At 38.6% G+C, this 26,117-nt stretch overlaps 1 protein-coding gene across 8 annotated transcripts in view; it reads right to left on the reverse strand.

Moving 5' to 3' along the window:
- LOC129771754 (potassium voltage-gated channel subfamily H member 6) overlaps window positions 1–26,117 on the reverse strand; it is a 405,800-nt gene that overhangs the window by 212,732 nt on the left and 166,951 nt on the right. For 6 of the 8 annotated variants that reach the window (XM_055775755.1, XM_055775760.1, XM_055775754.1 and 3 more), the window contains exons 8-10: window positions 14,487–14,591; window positions 12,404–12,561; window positions 12,220–12,288 (exon numbers count right to left, since the gene is read on the reverse strand). In XM_055775755.1, coding sequence (XP_055631730.1) covers window positions 12,220–12,288; window positions 12,404–12,561; window positions 14,487–14,591 — 332 coding nt within the window. The remainder of the gene's footprint in view (window positions 1–12,219; window positions 12,289–12,403; window positions 12,562–14,486; window positions 14,592–26,117) is intronic. The other 2 variants (XM_055775758.1, XM_055775761.1) reach the window with 2 other exon arrangements.

Raw genomic sequence — 26,117 nt, forward strand, 5'->3', positions numbered from 1 at the left:
ATGAAGATAAGAAAGTTAGATTTATTTTTCCATCGAAAATTTTGGTATCCCTATTTATGACAACATCAAAATGAGCGCTTTATCATATGTAACAACTTTGTCGAAGACAGTTTTTGTCTAGAAAGAATAACTGTCGAGCTCTAGATTGCAATGCCACCATTGTGCAATGGAGGTCAACAAAGAGAAAATTCGGTACATTTTATATTTTTGCTTTTATAACGGCGAAAATACAAGCCGCGCCGCTGAAACTGCTATTGATGTGTATGGTGTCGATACTGAAACAGTAAAATACGTGCAAATTAATTCATTTTTAAATTTTTTTTCTAATTTAATAAAAAAATATTTTTTTAATTTTTTTTAATTTTTATTTTAGTGCAATATACTAAATTGAGACCTCTTCTTCTTCTTCTTCTTCAATGGCACTAACGTTCCTAGAGGAACTTCGCCGTCTCAGCGTAGTATTACTTGCGTCATTTTTTATTAGTACTTAGTTGAGATTTCTATGCCGGATAACACGCCTTGAATGCATTCTGAGTGGCAAGCTCTAGAGAATACGTGTGATCACAGTGCAAGTCGGAGGAAATTTCTTTGACGAAAAATTCCCCCGACCAGAACGGGAATCGAACCCGAACACCCGGCATGTTAGTTATGACGCTAACCACTCGGCCACGGGAGCACGAGCACAATTGAGACCTCTACTGTCAATAAATGGACCGTTTGAAGCTAGCGATTGACCAGAAACGTTCAAAACTGGCTAACAGAAGAGGTTTTGTGTTCCATCAGGACAACGCAGGGCCAGATTTCCGAGAGCTTGATTGGGATGTTTTTACGCATCCACCATATAGTCCGGACCCGGCACCAAGCGATTACCACCTTTTCCACGCATTGCAAAACTTTCAGAGTGATAAGAAATTGGAATGAAGAGAATATTGTAAAAATTAGTTTATTAGTTTAGAGTTTATCGCCAATAGGACCTCTATGATAGAGACATTATGAAGCTACTTTTAGAATAGAACGGTGCATATTTGACCCAAATCGGACAATCCGAAGCATACTTAAAATAGTTTTGAATTTCACTTAAAAATAATGGATTACTTATTCCCCGTACTAATATTTTATGGATACAGAAACAAGTTTTTTTCGTAAACTTTATTTTCATAGTACCATTGTGCATTCCTGTTAGATTTTGGAAACCAAAACATTAAACTGTTCGTAAACTGAACTCAACATACAGACAGATGTGTAATGATAAAGTTCTAGTCCCAGCGAAAGGCATACGAGAGAAAAATAAATGTCCCTCCGATAAAAACCTGACCGATGCTCTATTTACGTATTTACGAGTTCCTAGTAAAACCCTTCTCATCGGCGAGAGCAGCAAAAGTAATTTTCTCTAATTAAAAGCTTCCAGCTAGGACAAGTAGCTGGCAGATTATGCATATTAATCACATGAAAGCATTCCTCTTAGCATCGGAATGAGTGCTGCAGGGCGCATTCACGTTGACCCCACATAGGAATCACTGTACACTCGTAACTAGCCGCGTTTCAATTATCGACTCATGCTGCCACGGTTACAAACGACCTCCGGTGAGTAAGTCACTGTGTGTGGGAACGATGTGCACGGGGACAAATATGCATACGAAGCTTTTATAATATGCAAAAGTGTTAGCAAAACTCTGTTAAGTTCCAGATTCGTGCGCGGGGTTCACTGCAGGGACAGGGGTAAGATTTATGGACATAGAATAGAAGTCCTGTGAAGCCATCCATTGCCAAATAACCCTGCAGGAAAGGCTCCGACAGCTGCTCCCTTCACATTCGGGCGGAATCCAGCTAAAGGCTCCCCATATATCACACCAACTCAGACGAAACGATTTCTGAGGCGGTCAGCAGCGAACCGAAAATTTTGTCAAAACATAACCAAGCTTTCGGTTGTGTTTCGCGTCGATTTCATTTGGGTGACAACTTTTATGTTTTTCGGTTTCCACCCACAAATCGGGGCTTGTATTACAAAACGAGCGGAGTCCGTCAGAAGGAACAAAATGCCGACGTCTTCCATTTTAATTATACATTCAACCCGAACGGCAAAATTGGAATGCGCCTTGGAACATGAGCACGTGTTGTACTGTTGCCCACTTCAACGAGGCCTCTAACCTTCGTCTTTGCATACACATGCAGGTACGTGGATAATGGATATGACCAACTTTCAGAGCCTCACTGCCAGATGCCACGAAACGCGACATTACCGCGGCCATTATTCTTTCGACGTCTTCTTTTCACTCAAGTATCACTTTGTGTGTGTGTGCCTATTCGCGCATAAATATATATTTTTGTCAGCTTTTTACCGCCGACCTGGTCCGTGGAATGTACACACCATTTCCGTGCGCCGCTCTCGAACGGAGGGGATCATTCCAATCCGAAGCATTCGGTTCCGTTTCGCTCGAATATGTCGTCCTCTTCTCCATTGTTGGGGGGGGCTCGGTGCTATGGAAGGAAACGTTACCGCTATTTTAGGAAAGACAGTGGGTGGGAGAAAGATGGAATCCACGCTAGTTTTTGATCTGCTTGGTGCGATATAACACTATAATAGATATTCGGTTAACGCTTGGGTGATTATAACTCACTTAGCAACGATTTCGTACGAATGAATTAATGAGTTGGTTATTAGATCATTTTTCACAATATGCTCTCGTTGTGAATATGTGTCTCGTTTTTGTGCTATCACATCACAGTTCAGTCAAGCAGAGAAACATCGTTTCGATTATAACGGATTTCGTTTATATTAGGCTGTCAAAAAAGTCCTGCGGTATTTCCGCGAGGTGTCGTTGTAAGCGCGTAGTTCTAGTTGTATTCATTGTATCGAGTCATACTATAGCTTGTTGGAAAGGTATTTTTGCGCGCTATAATATGTGTTTTGTGGTGTTTTGTTTGGTTAAGTCGTTCGTGAGTTATAGTGTCGCAAATATGGAGCAAAATAAAGAGAAAATCCGACATATTTTACAGTACTACTATGATAAAGGCAAAAATGCATCTCAAGCTGCCAATAAAATTTGTGCAGTTTATGGACCCGATACAGTTTCCATTTCCACCGCACAACGATGGTTTCAACGTTTTCGTTCTGGTGTAGAGGTCGTCGAAGATGTGCACGCTCCGGAAGGCCTGTCGTCGAAAATTGCGACAAAATCGCTGAATTAGCCGAGAAAGACCGGCATAGTAGCAGCCGTAGCATCGGCCAAGAGCTGGGGATAAGTCATCAAACCGTTATTAACCATTTGAAGAAGCTTGGATTCACAAAGAAGCTCGATGTATGGGTGCCACACACGTTGATGCAAAAAAACATCTTTGACCGTATCGACGCATGTGAATCGCTGCTGAATCGCAATAAAATCGACCCGTTTCTGAAGCGGATGGTGACTGGCGATGAAAAGTGGGTCACTTACGACAACGTGAAGCGTAAACGGTCGTGGTCGAAGCCCGCTGAAGCGGCTCAGACGGTGGCCAAGCCCTCATTAACGGCCAGGAAGGTTCTGCTGTGTATTTGGTGGGATTGTCAAGGAATAATCTATTATGAGCTGCTTCCCTATGGCCAAACGCTCAATTCGGACCTGTACTGCCAACAACTGGACCGCTTGAAGGTAGCACTCATGAAGAAGAGGCCATCTTTGATAAACAGAGGCCGCATTGTCTTCCATCAGGACAACGCCAGGCCACACACTTCTTTGGTGACGCGCCAGAAGCTCCGGGAGCTCGGATGGGAGGTTCTTTTGCATCCGCCGTATAGTCCGGACCTTGCACCAAGTGACTACCACCTGTTTTTGTCCATGGCGAACGAGCTAGGTAGTCAGAAGTTAGCCACAAAAGAGGCCTGTGAAAATTGGCTATCCGAGTTTTTTGCCAATAAGGAAGCGAGCTTCTATAACAGGGGTATTATGAAGGTGGCATCTCGTTGGGAACAAGTCATCAAACAAAACGGCGCATATTTGACTTAAAACAGATGATTGTAACTAATTTTATGAACAAATGAAAATTCAAAAAAAATACCGCAGGACTTTTTTGACAGCCTAATATGTTCCGCGCTAAGGTGTACATTAGGCTACCAATGAATGTATGGGAAAAAATCGACCCTAAAATTTCAAAAAGTTACCCTATTCAAAATGTTCACCACCTCGAAAAAACACCCTATGCCAAATATCAGCTCAATGGGACTTAAGGGAGAGTGGCGCAAAGCGGTCAAAGTTTGAGTTTTGTGAAATTCGAAAAATCACACAAGAGGGAAGTAAAGGAAATCGGGGTTTTCGAAAAAAAAAATTTGATGCCAAATGTCATGAAACGTCGAGATCTAATGTCATCTCGAAATTTTTTATTATCAAAATTCGACACTCTGGGACTTTTTTTGTTGTCAAAAATCGACACTCTGGGACTTCTGGGTTTTTTTTTTGGCATGCGAAACGAAATGTATGGTTTAGGGTGCCAATAAAAATAGTTATCTCGGCTTTTCATTCGGAACTTGCTACGAAATGTTGATTTGCACAATAATATACCCTATGCAAAATATTAGCTCATTCGCACTTCATTTATTGGTGTCGCAAACGTTAAAATTTTAATTTTTTTGAAAATCGAAAAATCGGTGGAAATTTAAAAAAAAATTGATGCCAAAAGTCTTAAAGTTGCATGACACGTTGAGATTTACAGTTATCTCAAAAAAAATTTCTTTTTTCAAAAATCAATTTTTCAGACGAAAAACGACCAAGTGCCAAAAAAACAATTTTTTTTTTTGACAAAAAAAATTTCGAGACAACTGTAAATCTCGACGAATAATGCAAATTTATGACATTTGGCATCAAAACTTTTTTTTTAAAAAACCTCGATTTTCGGTGATTTCTCGTTTTTAAAAAAAAACTCAAATTTTAACATTTGTGACACCAGTAAATGAAGTCCGAATGAGCTAATATTTTGCATAGGGTATATTATTGTGCAAATAAATCATTTCGTAGCAAGTTCCGAATGAAAAATCGAGATAACAATTTTTATTGGCACCCTGAACCATACTTTTCGTTTCGCATGCCAAAAAAACCCCAGAAGTCCCAGAGTGTCGATTTTTGACAAAAAAAATCGAGATGACACTAGATCTCGACGTTTCATGCAATTTTAAGACATTTGGCATCAAAAAAAAATTTCGAAAACCCCGATTTTCTTTACTCCCCGCTTGGGTGATTTTTCGATTTTCAATAAACTCAAACTTTGACCGCTTTGCGCCACTCTCCCTTAAGTCCGATTGAGTTGATATTTGGGATAGGGTGTTTTTTCGAGGTAGTGAACATTTTTTATTGGATAACTTTTTGAAACTCGAGATGACCATTTTCATTGGCACCCTAGTGTACATGTTCCAATGGTTTTCTGAATAAGTTCTCAAAAACTTTTTGTACTCTTTGTCTCTTTGCATTTGAGGCGCATCAGATCCAAAGAGTACCAGCTGTTCGAATTGCTCAAATCAATATGTTTTTCAACTACTTATTTATTCGTACACTCTCTCAAAATGTTAGTTAAAACAGCTGCTTTATCATTCAGATGTCCAGTCATTGCTACAAAATCCAGGCTTGCCGACACAAGCTGAGACATGGCTTCTTTAGAATATCGTTTTCGACATTTGATCTTTACTTTATTTCCATCACTGTCATGCTGTTCATTCTCAATGTAAACAAAAATTGTCTAATGGTCAGTTATTTTAAATTTGGCCTCGATCGAAGAATGAACAGTAGCAACATTTGAAAAGACGTGATCAATCAGAGTTCTACTATGTTTAGAAATTCTAGTAGCTTCGATAACAGTTTGTTTCAAGTTGACATAATGCGATAATTGTTTCAATTGATTCGAATTTCGTACATTGAGCCAGTCAATATTAAAATCACCAGCAATTACATTTAATTTACTGCAATCAACGATATTTTCCCACCAGTTCTCCAAAATTTCAATAAATCGCTGGTCACTGGAACTAGGGGAATGGTATACAATTCCATAATTTCCCATCTGCATGCCCCTTTCAACTGAAATAGAGCCAAGAACCAATTATTTTCAACAGCTTCGTTTAACCGAATGTTGAAATTAACTGATTCTTTTGCATAAATTGCTAGAAATTAGATAGGAATGTCCACGTAGACAAAGAGGGGAGGATCCTCGTTTGTCCACGGAGGGGGAAGGGGGTTTCCAGAATCGTACTTTTTCTGTCCACGTGGTATGTGGACTGCTCCCTATTCGCGCCAATAGTGTCCCATCCACAATCCGGAGTACCAGCTAACTTACATTGTCTCCTACAGATTGCTTTAGTTGGAGAGTAATAATTCAACCATTTGCTGTAAGGGAAAATATGCTGAAGAATGATTGAATTTCCGCACGACTGATTTTCTATCAAATTTTGCAACAGCTGCATTTTGAATGGATGACTCCTTGTATCAAGTGTTTTCGAGGTTCCGAGTTTTTTATTTTTATTTATTAAATCGTTTATTTTTACAGGCTCAGTTACATAAGTTTAAAGGAGCCAAACTCCTATCTGTATTGTTACAAGTATATATAAACATTTTTCATTAATTCTAGTGTTAATGAAGTAGAGAACCGATTTCTCGCGGTTTGCTCGAATTTAGAAGGGTGACATTTTGTTTCAGGAAAAGGAAGGAATATAAGGATATGTTGACAATGTTCACACTCACATTCGCACTCACATTCATCATACTCAATTCTTAAGCCTATCTTATATCTAATACGTATTTACATTTCACCTTATTCTATTGTTAGTAAGAAGGGATTTAATTTCTCGCGAAGGAAAAGGAAAAGGAGAATATAAGGATATAAGGACAATCACACACGAAGATCGATAACTTTTAAGAAGACATATATTTGGGACATGTAATCAAGGTCTAACCGAGCCAACACATCTCTCACCGGCACATTGGGCTGTCTTCCTCTGGCCCGAAGAGAGTTTTCTAAATTCGATCTGGCAACAAGATACACCTCGCACGACCAAACAACGTGTTCGATGTCGTGGTAACCTTGGCCACAAGCACAGATATTGCCATCGGCAAGATTAAAACGAAAGAGTAGCGCGTCTAACGAACAGTGATTGGACATGAGTCGAGAGAAGGTGCGAATAAAGTCCAGACTTTTGAACCATGGTTTGAGGCTAACCTTAGGGATAATCGAATGAAGCCACCAACCCAATTCATCTTCGTTCCACTTAAGTTGCCAGTTAGCGATGGTATTTTTACGGACTAAAGAATAAAATTAATTGAAGGCGATTTGACGCTGATAAATATCGCCTTCAATTGCACCTGCCTTTGCCAATGAGTCAGCCCTCTCATTACCAGGAATTGAGCAATGTGAAGGGACCCAGACAAAGGAAATGACATAATAGCGTCTGGTTAAAGCACTCAAAATTTCTCGTATTCTCTCAAGGAAGTACGGCGAGTGCTTTTCCGGCCTCACTGAACGGATAGCTTCGACAGAGCAAAGACTATCCGTTACAATGTAATAGTGTTCAACAGGTCGTGAGGCGACGCTGTCCAGCGCCCAGTGTATCGCTGCCAATTCAGAAATATACACTGAGCAAGGATTCTGAAAACTGTGGGAGGTGCTAAAAAATTCGTTGAACACTCCAAATCCTGTTGACTCATTCATAGAGGACCCATCAGTAAAGTACATATTATCACAATTGATACGCCCATATTTTGCATTGAAGATCGTAGGAACGATCCCCGATCGATGATAATCTGGAATTCCATGGATTTTCTCCTTCATGAACAGATCAAAATGTACAGAGGAATTGATGTAGTCAGGAAAACAAATACGGTTGGGAATATACGAAGAAGGATCATCCTGCATGGAGATGAATTCATGATATGAAGTCATGAATCCAGAATGAAAATTTAGTCCGATCAGCTGCTCAAAATTTCCGATCACCAATGGGTTCATGACCTTACACCGGATGAAGAACCGAAGAGATAATAAATTGAAGCGATCTTTTAGTGGGAGTAGGCCTGCCAAACCTCGAGACTCATGGTATGCGTTGAGGGCATACATCCCAACGCGATACGGAGACAAAGATACTGAATTCGCTCGAGTTTAATGAGGTGTGTTTTGGCAGCTGATTGAAAACAGAAACTGCCATACTCCATCACTGAGAGAATAGTTGTTCGATACAACATTATAAGATCTTCGGGGTGGGCTCCCCACCAGGTGCCGGTAATTGTACGGAGAAAGTTTATTCTTTGTTGGCATTTTTACTCAGATACCTAATATGGGCCCCCCAAGTACATTTGGAGTCAAACCATACCCCAAGATACTTGAATGACATAGCATGAGTGATCGGTTTACCCAAAAGTTGAAGCTTTGGTTTTGCTGGTCTATGCTTGCTAGAAAAAAACACCATCTCTGTTTTCTCCGTGGAGAATTCGATCCCTAGCTCAATGGCCCAGGTTGAAAAATTGTTCAAAGTATCTTGTAAGGGTCCTTGCAGGTCGGATTCGTTTGATCCTACGACAGACACCACTCCATCATCTGCAAGTTGTCTTAGGCTGCAATTTTGTGTAAGGCAATTGTCGATGTCGCTTACATAGAAGTTGTACAAAAGGGGGCTTAAACATGTGCCCTGGGGGAGGCCCATGTAAGAGACCCGACTTACTGCCGAATCTCCGTGAGAAAAGTTCAAATGTTTCTCACAAAGCAAGTTATATAACATATTATTCAATAGAGGCGGCAGACCCCGAGAGTGCAATTTGTCCGACAAAACCTCTATTGAAACAGAATCGAAGGCCCCCTTTATGTCCAAGAATACTGAAGCCATTTGTTTTTTTTCGGCGTAAGCCATTTGAATTTCTGAAGAAAGCAACGCAAGACAATCATTCTTCTCCTTGCCCCTGCGGAACCCATATTGTGTATCTGAGAGTAAGCCATTCGTTTCAACCCAACGATCAAGGCGAAACAAGATCATTTTCTCCAACAATTTCCGTATACAAGACAGCATTGCTATTGGGCGGTACGAATTGAAGTCGGACGCGGGTTTTCCGGGTTTTTGAATAGCTATAACTCGTACTTGTCTCCAATCATCTGGAACAATATTATGCTCCAGAAACCGATTGAATAAGTTCAACAAGCGAAGTTTCGCCACATCAGGGAGATTTTTCAGCAAGTTGAACCTAATTCTATCCGATCCCGGAGCAGAATTGTTACATGAAAGGAGAGCAAGAGAGAATTCTACCATCGAAAACTCGGAATCAAGATCGCACCTATCTTGTGGTATATCTCGAACAATTTTTTGTACAGGCACGGAATCGGGACAAACTTTCCGTGCAAATTTAAAAATCCATCGATGTGAATATTCTTCGCTTTCATTCGATGAAGAGCGATTTCTCATGTTTCGAGCCACTTTCCATAATTTTTTCATTGACGTTTCTCGTGACAAACCTCCCACGAAAGTTCGCCAATAAGCACGTTTTTTCCCTTTGATCAAGTTTTTAAATTGATTTTCAAGGTCCAAATACGTTTGAAAATTCTCAATGGTTCCACGTTTTCGAAAAGATTTAAATGCGTTCGATTTATCCTGATAAAGCTTGGAACATTGGCTATCCCACCATGGATTGGGAGGCCTTCGACGAATAGTGGAGCCTGGGATGGGTTTCGTTTGAGCGCGAACCGCGCTGTCATAGATCAAACGAGAAATGAAGTTATACTCCTCCAATGGAGGCAAACCATCTCTGGAATTGATGGCTAGAGCAATCGCGTCCGCATATTTTTTCCAGTCAATGTGTCTTGTGAGGTCATATGCCATGTTCATAGATTCAGAAGAATTCGACCCAATGGTGATGGAAATTTTGATTGGCAAGTGATCACTACCGTTCCTGGATTACATTCCACTTGCAATCTAACGATAGTGAATTCGAGCAAAGCGAGAGGTCAAGAGCACTTGGGTTAGCAGGAGGTTTAGGTACACGTGTTGTTTCCCCAGTGTTCAAAACGGTCATATTGAAGCTGTTACAAAGGTCATATATCAACAATGAACGATTGTCGTCGTACTGTTCCCCCCAGGCAGTTCCGTGAGGGTTGAAGTCTCCCAAGATCAATCGTGGCTCAGGAAGGAGTGAGCACATGTCAATAAGTTGCTTGCGGCTAACTGTAGCTCTCGGAGGCCAATACAAGCTGACAATACAGAGGTCTTTGCCTCTGATGTTTGCATGACAAGCAACAGTTTCGATCCCTCCAATAGGTGGAAGTTCAATTCTAAAAAATGGGTGGCACTTATTAATCCCCAATAGTACCCCTCCGTATCTGTCATCGCGGTCCAAGCGTATTATATTAAAATCGTGGAAAGAGAGATCATTTTGAGAAGAGAGCCAGGTTTCGGACAGAGCAAAAACATTACAATTGAATTTATGAATTAAAAATTTGAAAGTATACAATTTAAGGATAAGACTACGACAATTCCACTGTAAAACAGTGATATCTCCGACCTCTCTATTTGAATTAGACATCAAGAGAGATAATCGTTGCAAGGAGGGGCCATGTTTGCATCAATTGCTGCAAAATTGTCTTTAACACTGGAAGCATTGAGATGACAATGGTTCTGATGGAGTCGGAAACGTTAAAACACGTGAAGATTTGATCCACAAGGTCAGTCAACTTTATAAATCCTGATTGGGAAGTTGAACTGGACGGAAAAACAGGGACAGTTGGGGTTTTTGATGTCCCCTCGAGTGCTGGGCCGTTCAAAGGTGAACTATTCCCACGGAAGCCAGGAGGAACCTGATTTTGCTTGTCCGCTGCACTCGATTTTTTAGGCATGCTAACAGGAGGTATAACCGGAGGGGCTTGTCCTTGAACTTTGGGAGTGGTCACATTTTTGCGCCGGGGATTCCCTTGGAAAATGAACGGTGTGCCCCCGTTAGCTGTGTCCGCTTCCATTTCGTCAACGGGCAACGTGGCGAAGACATTTGGGTGTTGATTGATTGTTGTTGGGCTAGTGGAGAAGCGCCTTTTAAAATATCCGCAAAAGTGCGTTTCGAGCGTTCCTTCAAAGAGCGCTTCTGTTTCTCCCAGCGAGTAAGTTTCACAAGCTGAGAGCACGTGTGGGGATCCCCCGCAATATGGACACTTATGCTCAGTCGCACTGCAGGATTCCCCCACATGTTGCTCTCCGCAAGTTGCACAGCTTGCGACCGATGTCTTCGGACTGCGCGAGCTGAATGAGGTTCCGAGTTAACATATATGAATTTTCGACACCGATCTCTTGCCTTTGTCTCGTAATTTGAATGTCACGAATAATCAAATTTTCTGTGCGTCGGACAATTATGTGAAAGCGCGCTGTTGCTACGTAAACTTCTCGTCCATTCTGGTTCATCCAAGAAAGAGTGATTTAAAGAAAGCACTTTACTATAGATCTCCCTGGGAAATTGAAAGCTATTTGATCCATCTATTCTGTTTAATGTTGCATCTACACCCAAACTAGCGTTGGCAGAAAACATGTCATCTTTGGCAGAAATGATGCCATTTAGTGTGCTGGAGAGTCAAATGAACAAATAATGAGTTGTTTCAAAAGCTTAAAAATGATTTGTATGTATGCGTGCAGACATCTCTTTCTGTTTTCTTTTCTCATTCCATTTGGGATTGTGCAAAAAAAAGCCCATACGACGTCAATGGGGATCGAACCAACGCCGGATGGAATGCAAAGCTATCTTACACGACCACGCTATCCACATGGCTGATGATGCTTCAGCAGTTGTTTAGCAAATACGTGATAATATTGCAACTGACTATAAAATGAAGTTGGGAAGTGTTTTCTAACAGTAAAAAAGGAGCGCATGAAGGAGAACAATATCTATCTTGGTCTGGGCCGTGTATGTGGCAAAGTATTCGGAAAGCCTCTTTATCTTTTGTTTCGCTCGCTCGTATTGATCTAATATTGCTGTACCATGTATATTATACAAATGCTTACCAGTATTTGTGAGTCATGAAATTTTCTGTTATGTTATGTCATTTAATGTAATAAATCGAGATGACGAAACATGAGCTAAGAATCAATTTTGGGTGTAGATGTTTACGTTGAATTTTGGTTTTCGGGCATCGGATTTTGTTTTATGACCTTGGATTCATAAACCAAAAAAGATACATTATCTCATCAATGGATAGCCACCGTGGATGAACAATCAATTCAGTTGCGATAAACAATAGCTGCCCACTTACCTGTGCTACTTTCTCACCCATATTTATTGTTTGTCTTGTTCCCTGAAAATATTTCGCTGATCCATTATCCTGAGCAAACATCGGAATATCGAAGAAAAAAACAACACGCACAATGCATCAGTCAGCGGCTTGCGCGCTTTTTTAAAGCAATTTGTATCGCCAGAGAAGATATGTTTGTAATTACCTTAGTTTTAGTAGAGTCTGAAGGCACATTAGAAAGTGATGAACTGGTTCGCGGCTCGTGGCTTGATTTCTGCTTTAGTGGCACTGCTTTGTAGCGTTGTAGATCGCTCTCGGACGAAACGTACGGGAAATACTGTCGCGCGTGGTGGCCCGTGGGTCCTGCGAGCGGGACGACAACGTGAGGGTAACCAGGTAACCCCACGCAGCGGGAAGAGAAGGGAAAACGGTTTAGCACAGATCTGTGTGGCGGTTTGGGGTAAACGGGTTGGCTTTTTTTTTTAAATAGAGAATATCTTATTCACGGATACAATCAGAGTTGGAGACCAAGGCCAGATCGGTTATATATGTACACAAATATATATATATTTACAACATGAATCTAATCAACGAGAAACGATGATTTACACACAGGCTCAAGCAATAAAGGGATAGAGTAGCACGAAAAGGTGTTTTTTTATTATTTTGAACGTATGGAAAAGAGTATAGTGCACAGTCGCCATTAAGTTACTGGTGGAAGTGAAAATTACACTACCTGATCATGCCTTAGAATTTCTCATTCGATACAGGATATTATTTTGCTGCCATGAGTACTAAGTAATTCTGGGAATGCCTAATTATTCTCAATTTAGGTAGAGAAGTCACTATTGGAATATCATTGGCTCAACTAAACTAGGAACTTCGTACTATGTAGAGCTATCTCTCGAGGGGAAAAAATTGAAACGTTCGACAGAAATCAATAATTCTAGATGTGGTCAATTAGTGTGATTAAACGTTCGCCTTGCTCGTCAAGAGCGCGTGATTCGGCGTGAGAAAAGGTGCTGGCTGTTGGCTGACGGGACGACGCACGTGTGGCGTGATGTCGCTATACTCAGTTTTAGCGCGCTGTAGCAAACACACAACAACCTCAATTCAATTAGCCTGCATATTGCAAACCAGGTGTCTCCATTTTCTAATTGCTTAATTTTGCCACAAGAACACCGACTGAAGGGCAGCAATCGTTCTACGGAGTATAGCGGCTGTTCATTTGATCATCACGAGCGATATGTTTATGTGGGCTAATGAGGGACAGAACAGAAGAGGAAAATCTATGACTGACTATGAAGAAGGGTAATGAGTTCCACATATCAGGAAATTTCCTGCCGAGAGAAAATATAAATTTACAACCGAGTTAGAGTTCCAGACTTTCTACACACATGGAAGCATTCCACAGCAAATCGTATGTACAAACAGACAGCAAAAAAACATTTATCAGACGCACATCGATCTCAATCGATACTCACCTGGCTATCGACCAATTCGGAATATAGAATTTTGTATAGAATTCTAGTAGGCAAATAATCGCAAACTTGTTTTTTTTTTGTACAGAATTAGGAAAAAGCCCGCCTGGTATGTGAGCTTTGGCTAGCATTTGGATGCTTTGTTTGTCTTTTTTGTTTTATGTTTTGGCAATCGGCACTTTATTACGAGAAGCGTTTGTTTGATTGTCTATTTTTGATTTGTTTATTTTTTTTTTTTTTTGAAAACGTGATTTGCTTTGAATAAAATGCGGCTGAAACAAAATAAAACTCTGGTTTGTCTTCAAACTCTGGTCAAACTGCAATGAAACGAAAAGTGGAAAGTAATGGTTGTTGAAAATCAAAAATCGAGTACGAAGAAGCTAAGCAGCGATGCATGCACAAAAACCGGAAACCTGCCTAAACACGCACACATAAAACATACAGGAAAAATAATTTGACGAGAGGGAAAAAGAAACTAAAAGCAGTGAAAGCGAAATGAAAAGAAAACATATTGACAAAAGTTGAAATGTTGAGGAAGAAACAGGGATAGCTTTTGCAGATCACTTAGGAGTGTCATAAATCCAAGTGACGTCTGTTCTAGTAGTGAATTCTACTAATTCACGAATGTTTTTTTTTGTGCATTGAAAGAAACCTTCTGCTGAAGGTTGAAACGAGTTCTGCATCTATAGTTTTATGCACTGAAACAGTTGCAGTATGATGAAAAAGTCCTACTACGATTATTTAGGGTTTTTTTTTAAATTATTGCATTAATACTTTTTTTTGCAGGATTCTTGTCGGACATTTTACCTCGCATAAAATCGTCTATCGTATGGGCACGCTTTTCTATTAACCCTCGACAATTTTTCGCGTGCGTACTTTCATAAGACTGGATAAGTTTAGTGTTTTCGGGATCTACAATAAGCAAAAAAGAAAGAAAGAAAACCACACACACCAAACGGGGTCATGGATGGGGAGGTTAAAAAGAGAGAAAAAAGAGAAAAAGAGAAAAAACAACCAAGTGAACGAAAATGCGTATCGAAAAAGGATCGTCAGAGAAGCGATGTGAAACGAATTGAGTTTGTATGCAAGTGGGTGGACACTGCTTCGGCGCATATGATGAGTTGCATGCAAACTTAGCTGTCATTGAGCACGAAAGTTTGCATACGAGCAGTTGGGGTTGTATTCAATATTTTTCTTGTAGGGTTGTGCAGAACAGAAAAAGACTTCAAAAAACGAAAATCGTAACAAAAAATTATGTATACGGAAGAGTCCCGAAGGTTCCCAGTTGGGGATTCCAGGTTTTCGAAGAATAATACAAATGAAATATTTGATATAAACACAAAGTAAACAAAATAGGGAATTACTGACGACAAAACAATGTTAACAAATACAGAGAAACAAAGTGAGAGCAAAGCGGATTCCACTGCCCTAATCGAGAAACTTCAGTCTACCGAGAAATCGATGATAATTGCTTTTGGTTTCGCAAATTGCGTCGGAAGCGTCTTTTTTCTAAGTAACTGTTTTTTGCTCTAACTTTTATATCTCAAATTCTATACACAAACTGTCTTCGACAGACTTTTAGAACATACTAATACAAACATTTTTCGGTGCAGAACTTGTCAATATCTCAACTTCACTCAAAGTTATTGATATTTCTCCCAAAAAATACACCCTCTTTTTTGCTTGCCATTCTTTCTGTGGCAAACATAAAAAATGTTTGTTGACGGAATTTTAAAGAACAAATTTCACTCTATATAACATGTGATTTTCGAAGATATGTTTTTTTTTGTATTTGAGTAAATTAAAATTGAAATCATGAGTTTAGAGTGACCATAAAAAAGCCGTTTTTTTGCTCTAACTTTTATATTTCATAGAATCAAAACTACATTATCTACATCAAAACTGTCTTTGTACGATTTTTAGAGCTTATCAAGACCAACATTTTGCGATGCAGAGCTTGTCAATATCCTAATCCTACTCAAAGTTATTGATGGTTTTTTACCCAAAAATCCATTGTTTAAATTTTAATTTACTTAAACTCGAAAAATAACATAGTTTTGGAAATCACAAATCATATAGAGTGAGCATAGAGCATAGTTTCAAATGAAGCCAATAAACTTTTTGTAATGTTTGCCCCAGAAAGAATGACAAACAATTGCAGAGAGCGTATTTTTTGGGAAGAAATATCAATAACTTTAAGTGAAGTTGAGATATTGACAAGCTCTGCATCGCAAAATGTTTGTATTAGTAAGCTCTAAAAGTCTTTTGAAGACAGTTTGTATGTAGAATTTGAAATATAAAAGTTAGAGCAAAAAACAGTTTTTTTCATGTTGTCCCTAACGCAATATAGAAAAAAATACGCTATATCAGTTATTTCAAGAGATTGAAAAATATAGGTAGTTGTGTCCAAGGCACGACCACATTATTGACGTAGAACTACGCTGTTATTTTGTTCAAGTCCTCAGCTTTGTGCTCTTCTCAACAGAAGCCCTTTCTATTAATATTTCTGGCCTCGATTGGCGTAGCTGTCATCCTTGGTGGAGATAGTTTATCACTGTCATGCGAAACCAAATCACACACAAAATTCCAATTATTTTCTTGGTGAGCCGATGATAGCTTAGACTGATGATTCCCCATACATTGCTTCGTATCTAGAACGATACTGAAAGTTTCTAGATCCAATATTTATGCTCTAGGCAAATATTCTCTTTCGTTCTTCTTCTTATTTTCTTTGTTCACGGAGACTTTGAATCATTCCTCTTCGTTGATCGTCAATAAGTTGCTCGTTATTGACGGCATGGGTAGGGATGCTCACAAATGACAAATGTATGGGAGAATAGAAATGCTTCAAGCTTTCATCAATTTAAACCATTGTAACCACCAGGGGATTGTAATATATAGCATAAAAAACAAATCTTAGGGAATTTCCGATTCGTTTGGTATGTAAAACGTCAAAATCCGTTCGCGGCAAAAATAGTTATTAACGTTAACTTTATTTCATAAAAACGTGACCTGTTTTTTGATTTGGCACCCTTAAGGAAAGACGTAGTTCTACGTCAAAAAACTTTGTTCTACAAAGAAGTCTCAAATAACTGGGACTACAAAATTGTCGAACTTTCCCCTTCAAAGTACTCCCCATCGACTGAAACGCACTTATGCCAGCGTTTGATCCAATCCTTGCAACATTTATAATAAAGGGTGTGTCACATCAAATTGCATCACGGAAAAAACGCTGTAGAAATTCGCCCAGTAGACCGATCCTTTTGAAAATATTAGACAGTAAAATAAAAACTATTAAACAACTTTTAGCATTTTCTTTTTATTCATACTTCGAGCCCAAGCCCGTATGCTCGCAGCTTCCTCTTTACCCCGTCCATAAGGTTCTGTACAACGTCAGGTTGTAGTTTTTTTGAACAGAAATCCATTTTCTCTTGAAGTCCGCCTCCGATTTGACAACTTTTGGGTTCTTCCGGAGGGCCTGCTTCATAATCGCCCAATATTTCTCTATTGGGCGAAGCTCCGGCGCGTTGGGCGGGTTCATTTCCTTTGGCACGAAGATGACCCCGTTGGCTTCGTACCACTCCAACACGTCCTTTGAATAGTGGCACGAAGCGAGATCCGGCCAGAAGATGGTCGGGCCCTCGTGCTGCTTCAATAGTGGTAGTAAGCGCTTCTGTAGGCACTCCTTAAGGTAAACCTGCCCGTTTACCGTGTCGGTCATCACGAAGGGGGCGCTCCGCTTTCCGCAAGAGCAGATCGCTTGCCACACCATGTACTTTTTGGCAAACTTGGATAGTTTCTGTGGAGAAGAACAACAGGCCCGGCAGCTGACGAAAGTCCGCTTTGACGTAGGTTTCGTCGTCCATTACCAGGCAATGCGGCTTCGTCAGCATTTCGGTGTACAGCTTCCGGGCTCGCGTCTTCCCCACCATGTTTTGCCATTCGTTGCGGTTAGGAGCCTTCTGAACCTTGTATGTACGCAGGCCCTCCCGCTGCTTGGTCCGCTGGACGAATGAACTTGACAAATTCAGCTTATTGGCGACATCCCGGACCGAACTTCTCGGATCACGTCTAAACTGCTTAACGACGCGCTTGTGATCTTTTTCACTGACGGAGCATCCATTTTTGCCGTTCTTCACCTTCCGGTCGATGGTTAGGTTCTCGAAGTATCGTTTTAGTACTCTGCTGACCGTGGATTGGACGATTCCCAGCATCTTACCGATGTCCCGATATGACAACTCCGAAATTTCGAAATGAGTGCGCAGGATTAATTCACGACGTTCTTTTTCGTTTGACGACATTTTTCCAAATTTACGAAAAATTGACAGTGAAGCATGGCCAACATGATCTATACACGCTTATCTGATTATAAGCGAAAGCTGAAGATATAATTCCTAAAAATTAAATTTCTACAGCGTTTTTTCCGTGATGCAATTTGATGTGACACACCCTTTATTCGATTTGAGTTATGGTCATCAGCGCCATCTCACCTCTGAAATGTGGTTTCTTGAGTGGTTCGAATAAGAAAAAGTCGCACGGAGCCAAATCAGGTGAATTCGGTGGTTGCTGAATGGTATTCGTTTCGTTTTTAAGCCAAATGTTCACGAATAACGATTGATTTTTCAAATTTTGCAAATTGTACAAAATCGAGGCACGCACAATAGCAGATGTACTCAATACAGCGTAACTTTTAGAAATGTAAAACTATCACACTACAATTTTTTTAGAATGTCAATGACAGATGTACCAACTTACAAAAAAAAAATTAAAACGGGTGACTGAGAGTGTCACACGGTGGCGATTCCGTGAACTTTTTTATCAAGATAGTATAGTCCAGCATATCGTCTTTTTAAGCACTCAATACTATTGTTCGACCATTATTCAACTGACTCGTTTAATAACAGCTAATGATTGTTTGTTGGGTACATTATGAATAGTTAAAAAAAGTATTTAAGCTTCATTGAATGGCGTTAACGGAATGGCTGTGGAACTTTTGCCGTCCCAACGTATGCATTAACTAGCGTCATTTATTAATACTTAGTTGAGATTTCTTAAGCCAAATAACACGTCTCGTATGTATTCCGAGGAGCAAGCTCTAGAATTACCACAGTGCCAGTCGAAGTAAATTTCTTTGAATAAAAATCCCCCGGCCAGAACGGGAATCGAACCCGAACACCCGGCATGATAATGTGAGACGCTAACCACTCGCCCACGGGTGCACAGTAAGCTTCATTGGTAGACTTAGCTTATTGAGTATGAGCTGGATTATGAATGGCTATTGGATGGAACGATAAACAATTGATCTACTCAAATTTGGCAAGGTTTTATTGAAACGGCATTTGAAAAACTTTAGCACATGAGGTAATTTAGAAGGTCTGTGCGTTTCGCCATTTTCTTTTCATTCAAAATAGTGTAAAAACAGTAAGAACAGCATTTCAAAATCAATACACAAAGCTACCGTGACAGCCAATCGATGTTAGAAAGAGTTTTGAAGAAAGGTTTAAGATGACTTTAAGCAGAAAAAATGTTTTATGTTCCCCAAAAAATACTTTCGTTATCACTGGCACTGCCAACCATAACAATTATGTAGCGAATTGTTTTCAAAAACGCTTGTTGCCTTTTATTCTATGTTGTTTTGGCCAGACCTCACTTACTTTCACTATGAGAAAATGACCAACAAGGTGTAACTCGTACCCAAAGAAAAAGTATTCGGCAATCGTTTAGCGACTCTTAAAACAAACTCAGGAAACAGTTGGAAACAAGAAGCCGGTATAAACAAATTGGCGTTCATCATCAAATAAAATGGACACAACAGCGGTGAAAAAGTTTGATGGAGGGTGTGAAACATAAATCCATCATTTGGACCATCGGGAGCCTAATCAAAAAATGTTCCTGTATTTTGTAGTCGTTGACCTTAGAAAAAACTTAACTGCGCACTTAATGATGTCCGACAAATTTTCAACCGCTCCATCCTTTTCCACATGCAGTTTTTGATGGTCGGAGGTTCATTTTCAAAATTGTATAATATTTACTACTTCAACGTGTTTCAATGAAAATACCATCTGCAGAGTATTTTGTCCGAGGACTCAAGAAGCAATTGAAAACGTGCAAATTTGAGTTATTTCCGAATTCCCAAAGAATTTGGAAAACTGTGAAACAAGGATGGCGATGATAGCAATGAAAAATGAATATTTTGGATACTTTCCGGAAACTAACTTTAGATACTAGATCCAGTCAATAGGTCGTATGAATAAAAAAAAAGTATTTACTTATTCTGCCCGTTTCCAAGTAAAGTAAACTTTACTAGTATTTACTTGAATCCGTATGAATAAATGTTTACTTTACTAATTTCATTTTCGAATTCGAACATAGTTTTTACTTTGTCAAACATCTGTCAACTGATTGTTTAGGTTTCGTTTCAAAACGTTTTTTTTTTTTGACAAAGCGTGAATTCGCGATGAAAAAGGAATAGTGTCGACGTCTGGTCGCGACTTTCAATTAGGGACAATAGTTTGGGTCCCTATCTCGTTAGTGTAATACCTATCATATTAGAAGACACGAAGCCAGTTTTCAAATGTTAAAATTTGAATGAAAATGTTCACATCATGTTATTTAATCACTCAAAACATTTTTTTCCGACTTTTATTTAACCCTTTGTCTATACATTTCCAACATCATTACTGAAACTTTTCATTATAATATAAAGTTGTCTTCAAAAACAATATCGTACAAGATTTTTTCACCACCTGCAAACAAAAGTGTTTTTTATTTAAACAGAATGCCAAATTGGTACGGGAAGATTATTTTTCATTCATAATTTAAATTTTAAAAACGTGTTCATTCCGCCTGAAAATCAATCAATTTTTTACGCTCCCCTAAACTAGTAAACGAAGCTCAATGCCATCAATGCGGATCGTTAACTTGTTTAACTTCAAGCGCAAGATAGCAGCATTAAACATAAATCGGATATGACATCAAAACGAATGATAGTATTTTCAGATCCAAAGTATGCTCATGAGCATACTTGATAATAACGAAGTAAATACTTGATGGATTCTGTTTTATTCATACGAAATCAGCTAAACATCCATTTTCGAAAAGTAAATACTTTGTTGTTTCTTTTATTCATACCAAACGTAGTAAAAACTTAATCTCACTGCTCGACTGCTCGAATGAAGTAAAGTAAAGATGAATTTTGTTTTTATTCATACGGCCTAATGAAGAGAAGTTGGACAAACTTTATGAAAGGCCATACTGAATAATTGGTGCATTTTTAAATAAAAAAAAGGATGGGTTATAGCTATGATATAATCGCAAAGTTGACGTGGGACTAGCTCAGCTTAGCAATCATTTGTTAATATTGGTTAAATTTTCGATTGAATTAAACAATTTCCGAATTCAATCGAATTTAATATATTTGCTTTGTGAATAAAAAAGATTGAATAAATGCCATGTAAGGTCAATTCATGCATTGTAATAGATTATGTTCTTCGTTACAAGTAAAGTTAATGACAGTCCTTCCACGTTTTGTATGATGCCTAGGACAAAATATGTGAACGGAAGAATTATCAAACGATTATTTTATTTTACATTTCCCTCTGAAGTTTGCATCTCTCAAGTGCACGTACTTCTCGAACCGCAAATTCGCTTGATTTGATGAACTTCAGGCACTCAGTGCCAGAAATTCAGTGAGCAGAAGATATGAAGGCATATCCTTCAATGCAATTTTGAATAACCGAGCCAAAGCGTTGTGTTCGTACCCGTTTTTGTAATCTGTAAAATATATAGGTGAGGAAAGTACCCCCTGCTTGCATGAATCAACAACTTCAACTTATACTTTTTTATATTATAGAGCCTTTAAACTTGAAAGCTCATTCGCCTCTAATGTCTGCTAGAGTTTCCCAGGTTCCTAAGTTTGGAAGACCGTGTTAAGGAAACATATTCTAGTCTGCACAAAGGCAAGCAAGTACAAAAGTACTCGCAGTTTACATTTATTTACAAAACCGATTTCCCCACGCTCCTTGGATTTAAAGTATGTGTTAGGGAAACACATTTCAGTCGGAACAAAAATACCCACGACCTGCATGAATTTGCAACGCCAATTCCCCCAGACACCTTGGTTCTGAAGTCTGTGTTGGGGAAACACATTTCGGTTGGAACAAAAAATTCGAGGGGTTGTATCCGAGACACAACCGCTTAGGACGTAGGACTACGCAATCTTTTTTTTAAATTTGTTGGTTTATCATTTCGGATATTATTTGCGAATACGTCGAAAGTTCATAAATAACTCTTTAGTTAAAAGTTCCGGGGACCCTGAGAAAGTTTTAATGGCTTGCGTGGTTTTGTAGGATCATTTCGAGAAGAAACGATTCTTTCTTGTCTTTGTAAGAACAATACACTAATTGGTCACATGTCGCAATTTGTATCTTTATATCAATGTACGCATTGCACTGAATATTTAACGAGAGGCATCTTTCGTGCATCGCCATTAAACAAGCATCAAACACGCGTCTAACAGATGCACAAAGTTGCAGCGATAAACTTCAAGTGATATATGTGCTAGCGTTCACAGCTCGAGGGGAAACATAAAACACAAAACGGTCACAATAAGTGATCTCTGTTGTTTCGGGCACAGAAAGGTTCTAAGATTTTTTCTCAGAGGAGAAGCAATACTTATACGCTAGCGACAGCTTACTTACATCGCAAATATGCTCTTTTCGCTATCCCTCTCGTTGTTTCTATTTTTCTTCTTCTTCTTTTCCTTTATTTACGGAGACTTCAAATCCAATGATTCATTTGTTTCCGACTGTTTCTATTCTAGCGGCTGCATATGCTGCTCGTTATTGACAGCTCTGTTCGGGAAAGCACACAAATGGACAAAACAAATGTATGGGGAAATGGGAATGCTTCCAATTATCATCAATTTAAACCATATACAGATTATGGGACTGTAATGTATAGCATATCAAACAAATCTTAGAAAGTTTCCGATTCGATTGGTATGCAAATCGTTGAAATCCGTTCCCAGCAAAAATAGTTATTAATGTTAACTTTATTTCATAAAAACGTGACCTGTTTTCTGATTTGGCACCCTTAATGTAAGACGTAGTCCTACGTCAAAAATACCCTCGACTTGCATTAATTTGCAATACCAATTTCCCCATACTCCATGGATTTGAAGTCTACGTTAGGGAAACACATTTCAATCGGAACAAAAATACCCCCGACTTTCATGTGTTTGCAATGCCGATTTCTCCAACACTGATTGGTTTTGAAGTCTGTGTTAGGGAACACATTACGGTGAAAACAAAAGTCCCCATACTTTCATGTATTTGCAATTTCGATTTCCCCAAGGCTGCTTGGTTATGATGGCTGTGTTGGGGAAACCGTAAATCGGGCCAATCAAAACGAGGTAGTTAGGGCGTTTAAATAACGCTTAACATTTTACAGTTATTCAATTGTTTATCTAATGAAAAATAACATTTTATTAATTGCGATAGATGCGTAGAAATATTCGCCATCAATTAATGCAAACGTCTTCCCGATACACTAAGAAATGTTCGAGTTATAAGCATTCGGAATCTTTCATTTTTTCTTGCATGTTCTGTGTTTATGTTTTCGTTTAACCCCCCATATACTCCGGTTAGAAGTAGTCCCACGTCAAAAAAATAAATACAAAATTTGTACAAAAATATAACGAGAACATTTTTTTTTACTTTTAAATTTATATATTCATCGGAACCAACTATTAAAGAATCCAAAAGACTAAAGCTCGGTTTACCATGTGCGTATAAAAATGTTCGCATCATCGTACAATAAGGTTCCCGTTTCACCTGTGCATACAATGATTCGGTTTTCATTGCATACATGTAAGCTATAATTCATATATTTAATCGCGATGACAGTGGTGCGGTGTCGACGTCTGGTGGCGACTTCCAATTAGGGTCCCAAACTCGTTAGTGTAATCTCTATCAGATTAGAAGACACGAAGTCGGTTAAAATTTGAATGAAAATTTTCACATAATATAATTTAATTTCTAGAAACATGTATTTCTGACTATTATTCAAACATATGAGTATTGAGGTTATCATACAAAGGGAGAAACTTCTGATAACTGCAGTATACAATCCACCGGAGATGGACTGTTCGGATACAATGGAGGATTTATTATCTATGTATGGTTTTGCCTATGAGAATATATTATTTTTGGGTGATTTCAACGTGAATTGGATTTAATGCTTATCAATGATCCGTCGAAAGTGTTATGATTTAGTCAAATTGAAGTACCTGTGTTATCCAACCATGTCCTAATTTTTGCATCCCTTGAGTTTAGTTTCATACCAACACCTAAGACTATCGAGTATCGTGATTACAATGCCATACAGCTTCATTCATTGGTAGAAGCGTTTAATTCAGTAGATTGGACCTCTTTTTATCAAATTGATGACTCTAACATACAGTTGCAATTTTTCAACAATGTTTTGTGCAATCTCCATGATGCATTCGTACCGATACGTACTATTTCTTGTAACAGGAAGCGCAATTCTTGGTTTAATTCATCCATTTGTAGGGCTATAGTGAATCGTGATTTGCTTTATAAGAAATGGAAAAATACTAAAAATTTCAATGATTATCTTGCGGTAAATTGCAGGTAAATTTTCTAATTCGTAGAGCAAAACAAAATTATTTTGCTTATTGGCTTAATACAAATGCAGCGCCTTAGGATTTGTGGAAAAAATTAAAAACTCTTGGAATTGGTCGTTCAACATTTCAACCATCGAGTAATTTTACTGCTAACGAAATCAACAACAAATTCTGTGCCAATTTTTCTGTGAATCATGCTCTTTTTGATGACTTCGCAAGATCAAACGGATGGTCCAATGAGGCTTTTTACTTTGACAGTATTCATCAATTTGATGTAATTAAAGCCATACACTCCATAAGTTCAAACGCTCTCGGTTTGGACATGCTACCAAATAAATTCATGAAAGCAATTTGCCCTCTTTTAATCGATCCTGTAACACACTTATTTAATAAAATTGTTACAACAAGCGTTTTTCCGGAAGCAAAAATTATACCAATTAAGAAAAAATCTAATTTGAACACCATAGAAAATTCACGACCCATCAACATCCTTTGTGATTTATCAAAAGTATTTGAGTACATTACTAAAATAAATATTTGCGAACATCTGAATGGAAAAAACTTGTTATACCAGTTTCAGTCTGGTTATTGCAGCAAGAATAGTACCAAGACAACTATGCTTAAGATTGTTGATGATATAGGACTAGTACTCGACAGGGGTCGTCATGTTATTCTGATTTTGTTAGATTTTTCAGTGTCTCATAAAATTTTATGTCAAAAGCTTATATCAAATTTTGGCTTTTCCGTCCATGCATCAAATTTGATTAAATCTTATTTGAAGGGACGATCACAGGCCGTATTCTGCGATGGGATCTTATCCCAATTTCTTCCTGTATTATAAGGGGTTCCTCAAGGCCCTATTCTGGGTCCTATTTTATTTTCCTTGTACATTAATGACTTACCTGAGATAATAAAGAATGGCAAAATTCATCTTTTTTTGCGGACGACGTTCAACTTTATTTTCATTGTTCCAGTAACTCAATTACTGAAATATCTCAAAAACTTAATGAAGATCTGAGTAGGATCTTAAATTGATCGGCTAACATGATTTCCTTGAACTTAACTAAAACGAATGCAATTTTCATTTCCAACAGATCATTTCATGGCACTTAAACAACGGTGTAGTGGAATTTGTCGATGATGCTACCAGCCTTGGTATTCGCATTCAATCGAACCTTGGATGGGATAAGTATGTGTCATCACAATGTGGAAAAAATCACATCATTGTTAGGAACTGATACTAAATTAAAACTTTTTAAAAGCCTAATTTTTCCCCACTTTCTAGCATGTGATTGATGATGTATCTGCAGTTACTTTCAATAAGCTCAAGGTTGCTCTAAATTCCTGTGTGCGATATGTGTTTAACCTTGATAGAATGTCCCATGTTTCACACCTGCAGCATTTCCTCATAGGATGCCCTTTAATAAACTTTAGCAAGCTTCGTTGTTGCTTATTCTTACATAGAATCTCGAAGACGAAAAAACCTAATTATCGGTATAGTATATTACGAGCCACCCAAAGTAATTGGTTCATAAAACTATATTTTGCCAAGGCATCATACGTCTAAGTATGGGAACTCATTTTTCGTGCGAGGTGTAGCTCACTGGAATTATTTACCCACCAGTCTATATAATGTAGATTCGTTCGCAGCATTTAAGAGAGGATGTATAGAGCATTTTAATTGAAGAAATTTTTAGTTGTATACTATTTTGGTTTAAGTAGTTTGATTATCTTCTAATTTTGTTTCACGTGATGCCTGTTCTACTTCAATTTAATCAATGTAACGTTAAAAG

Source organism: Toxorhynchites rutilus, chromosome 2 (genome assembly GCF_029784135.1).
Source record: "Toxorhynchites rutilus septentrionalis strain SRP chromosome 2, ASM2978413v1, whole genome shotgun sequence".
NCBI lineage: Eukaryota > Metazoa > Arthropoda > Insecta > Diptera > Culicidae > Toxorhynchites > Toxorhynchites rutilus.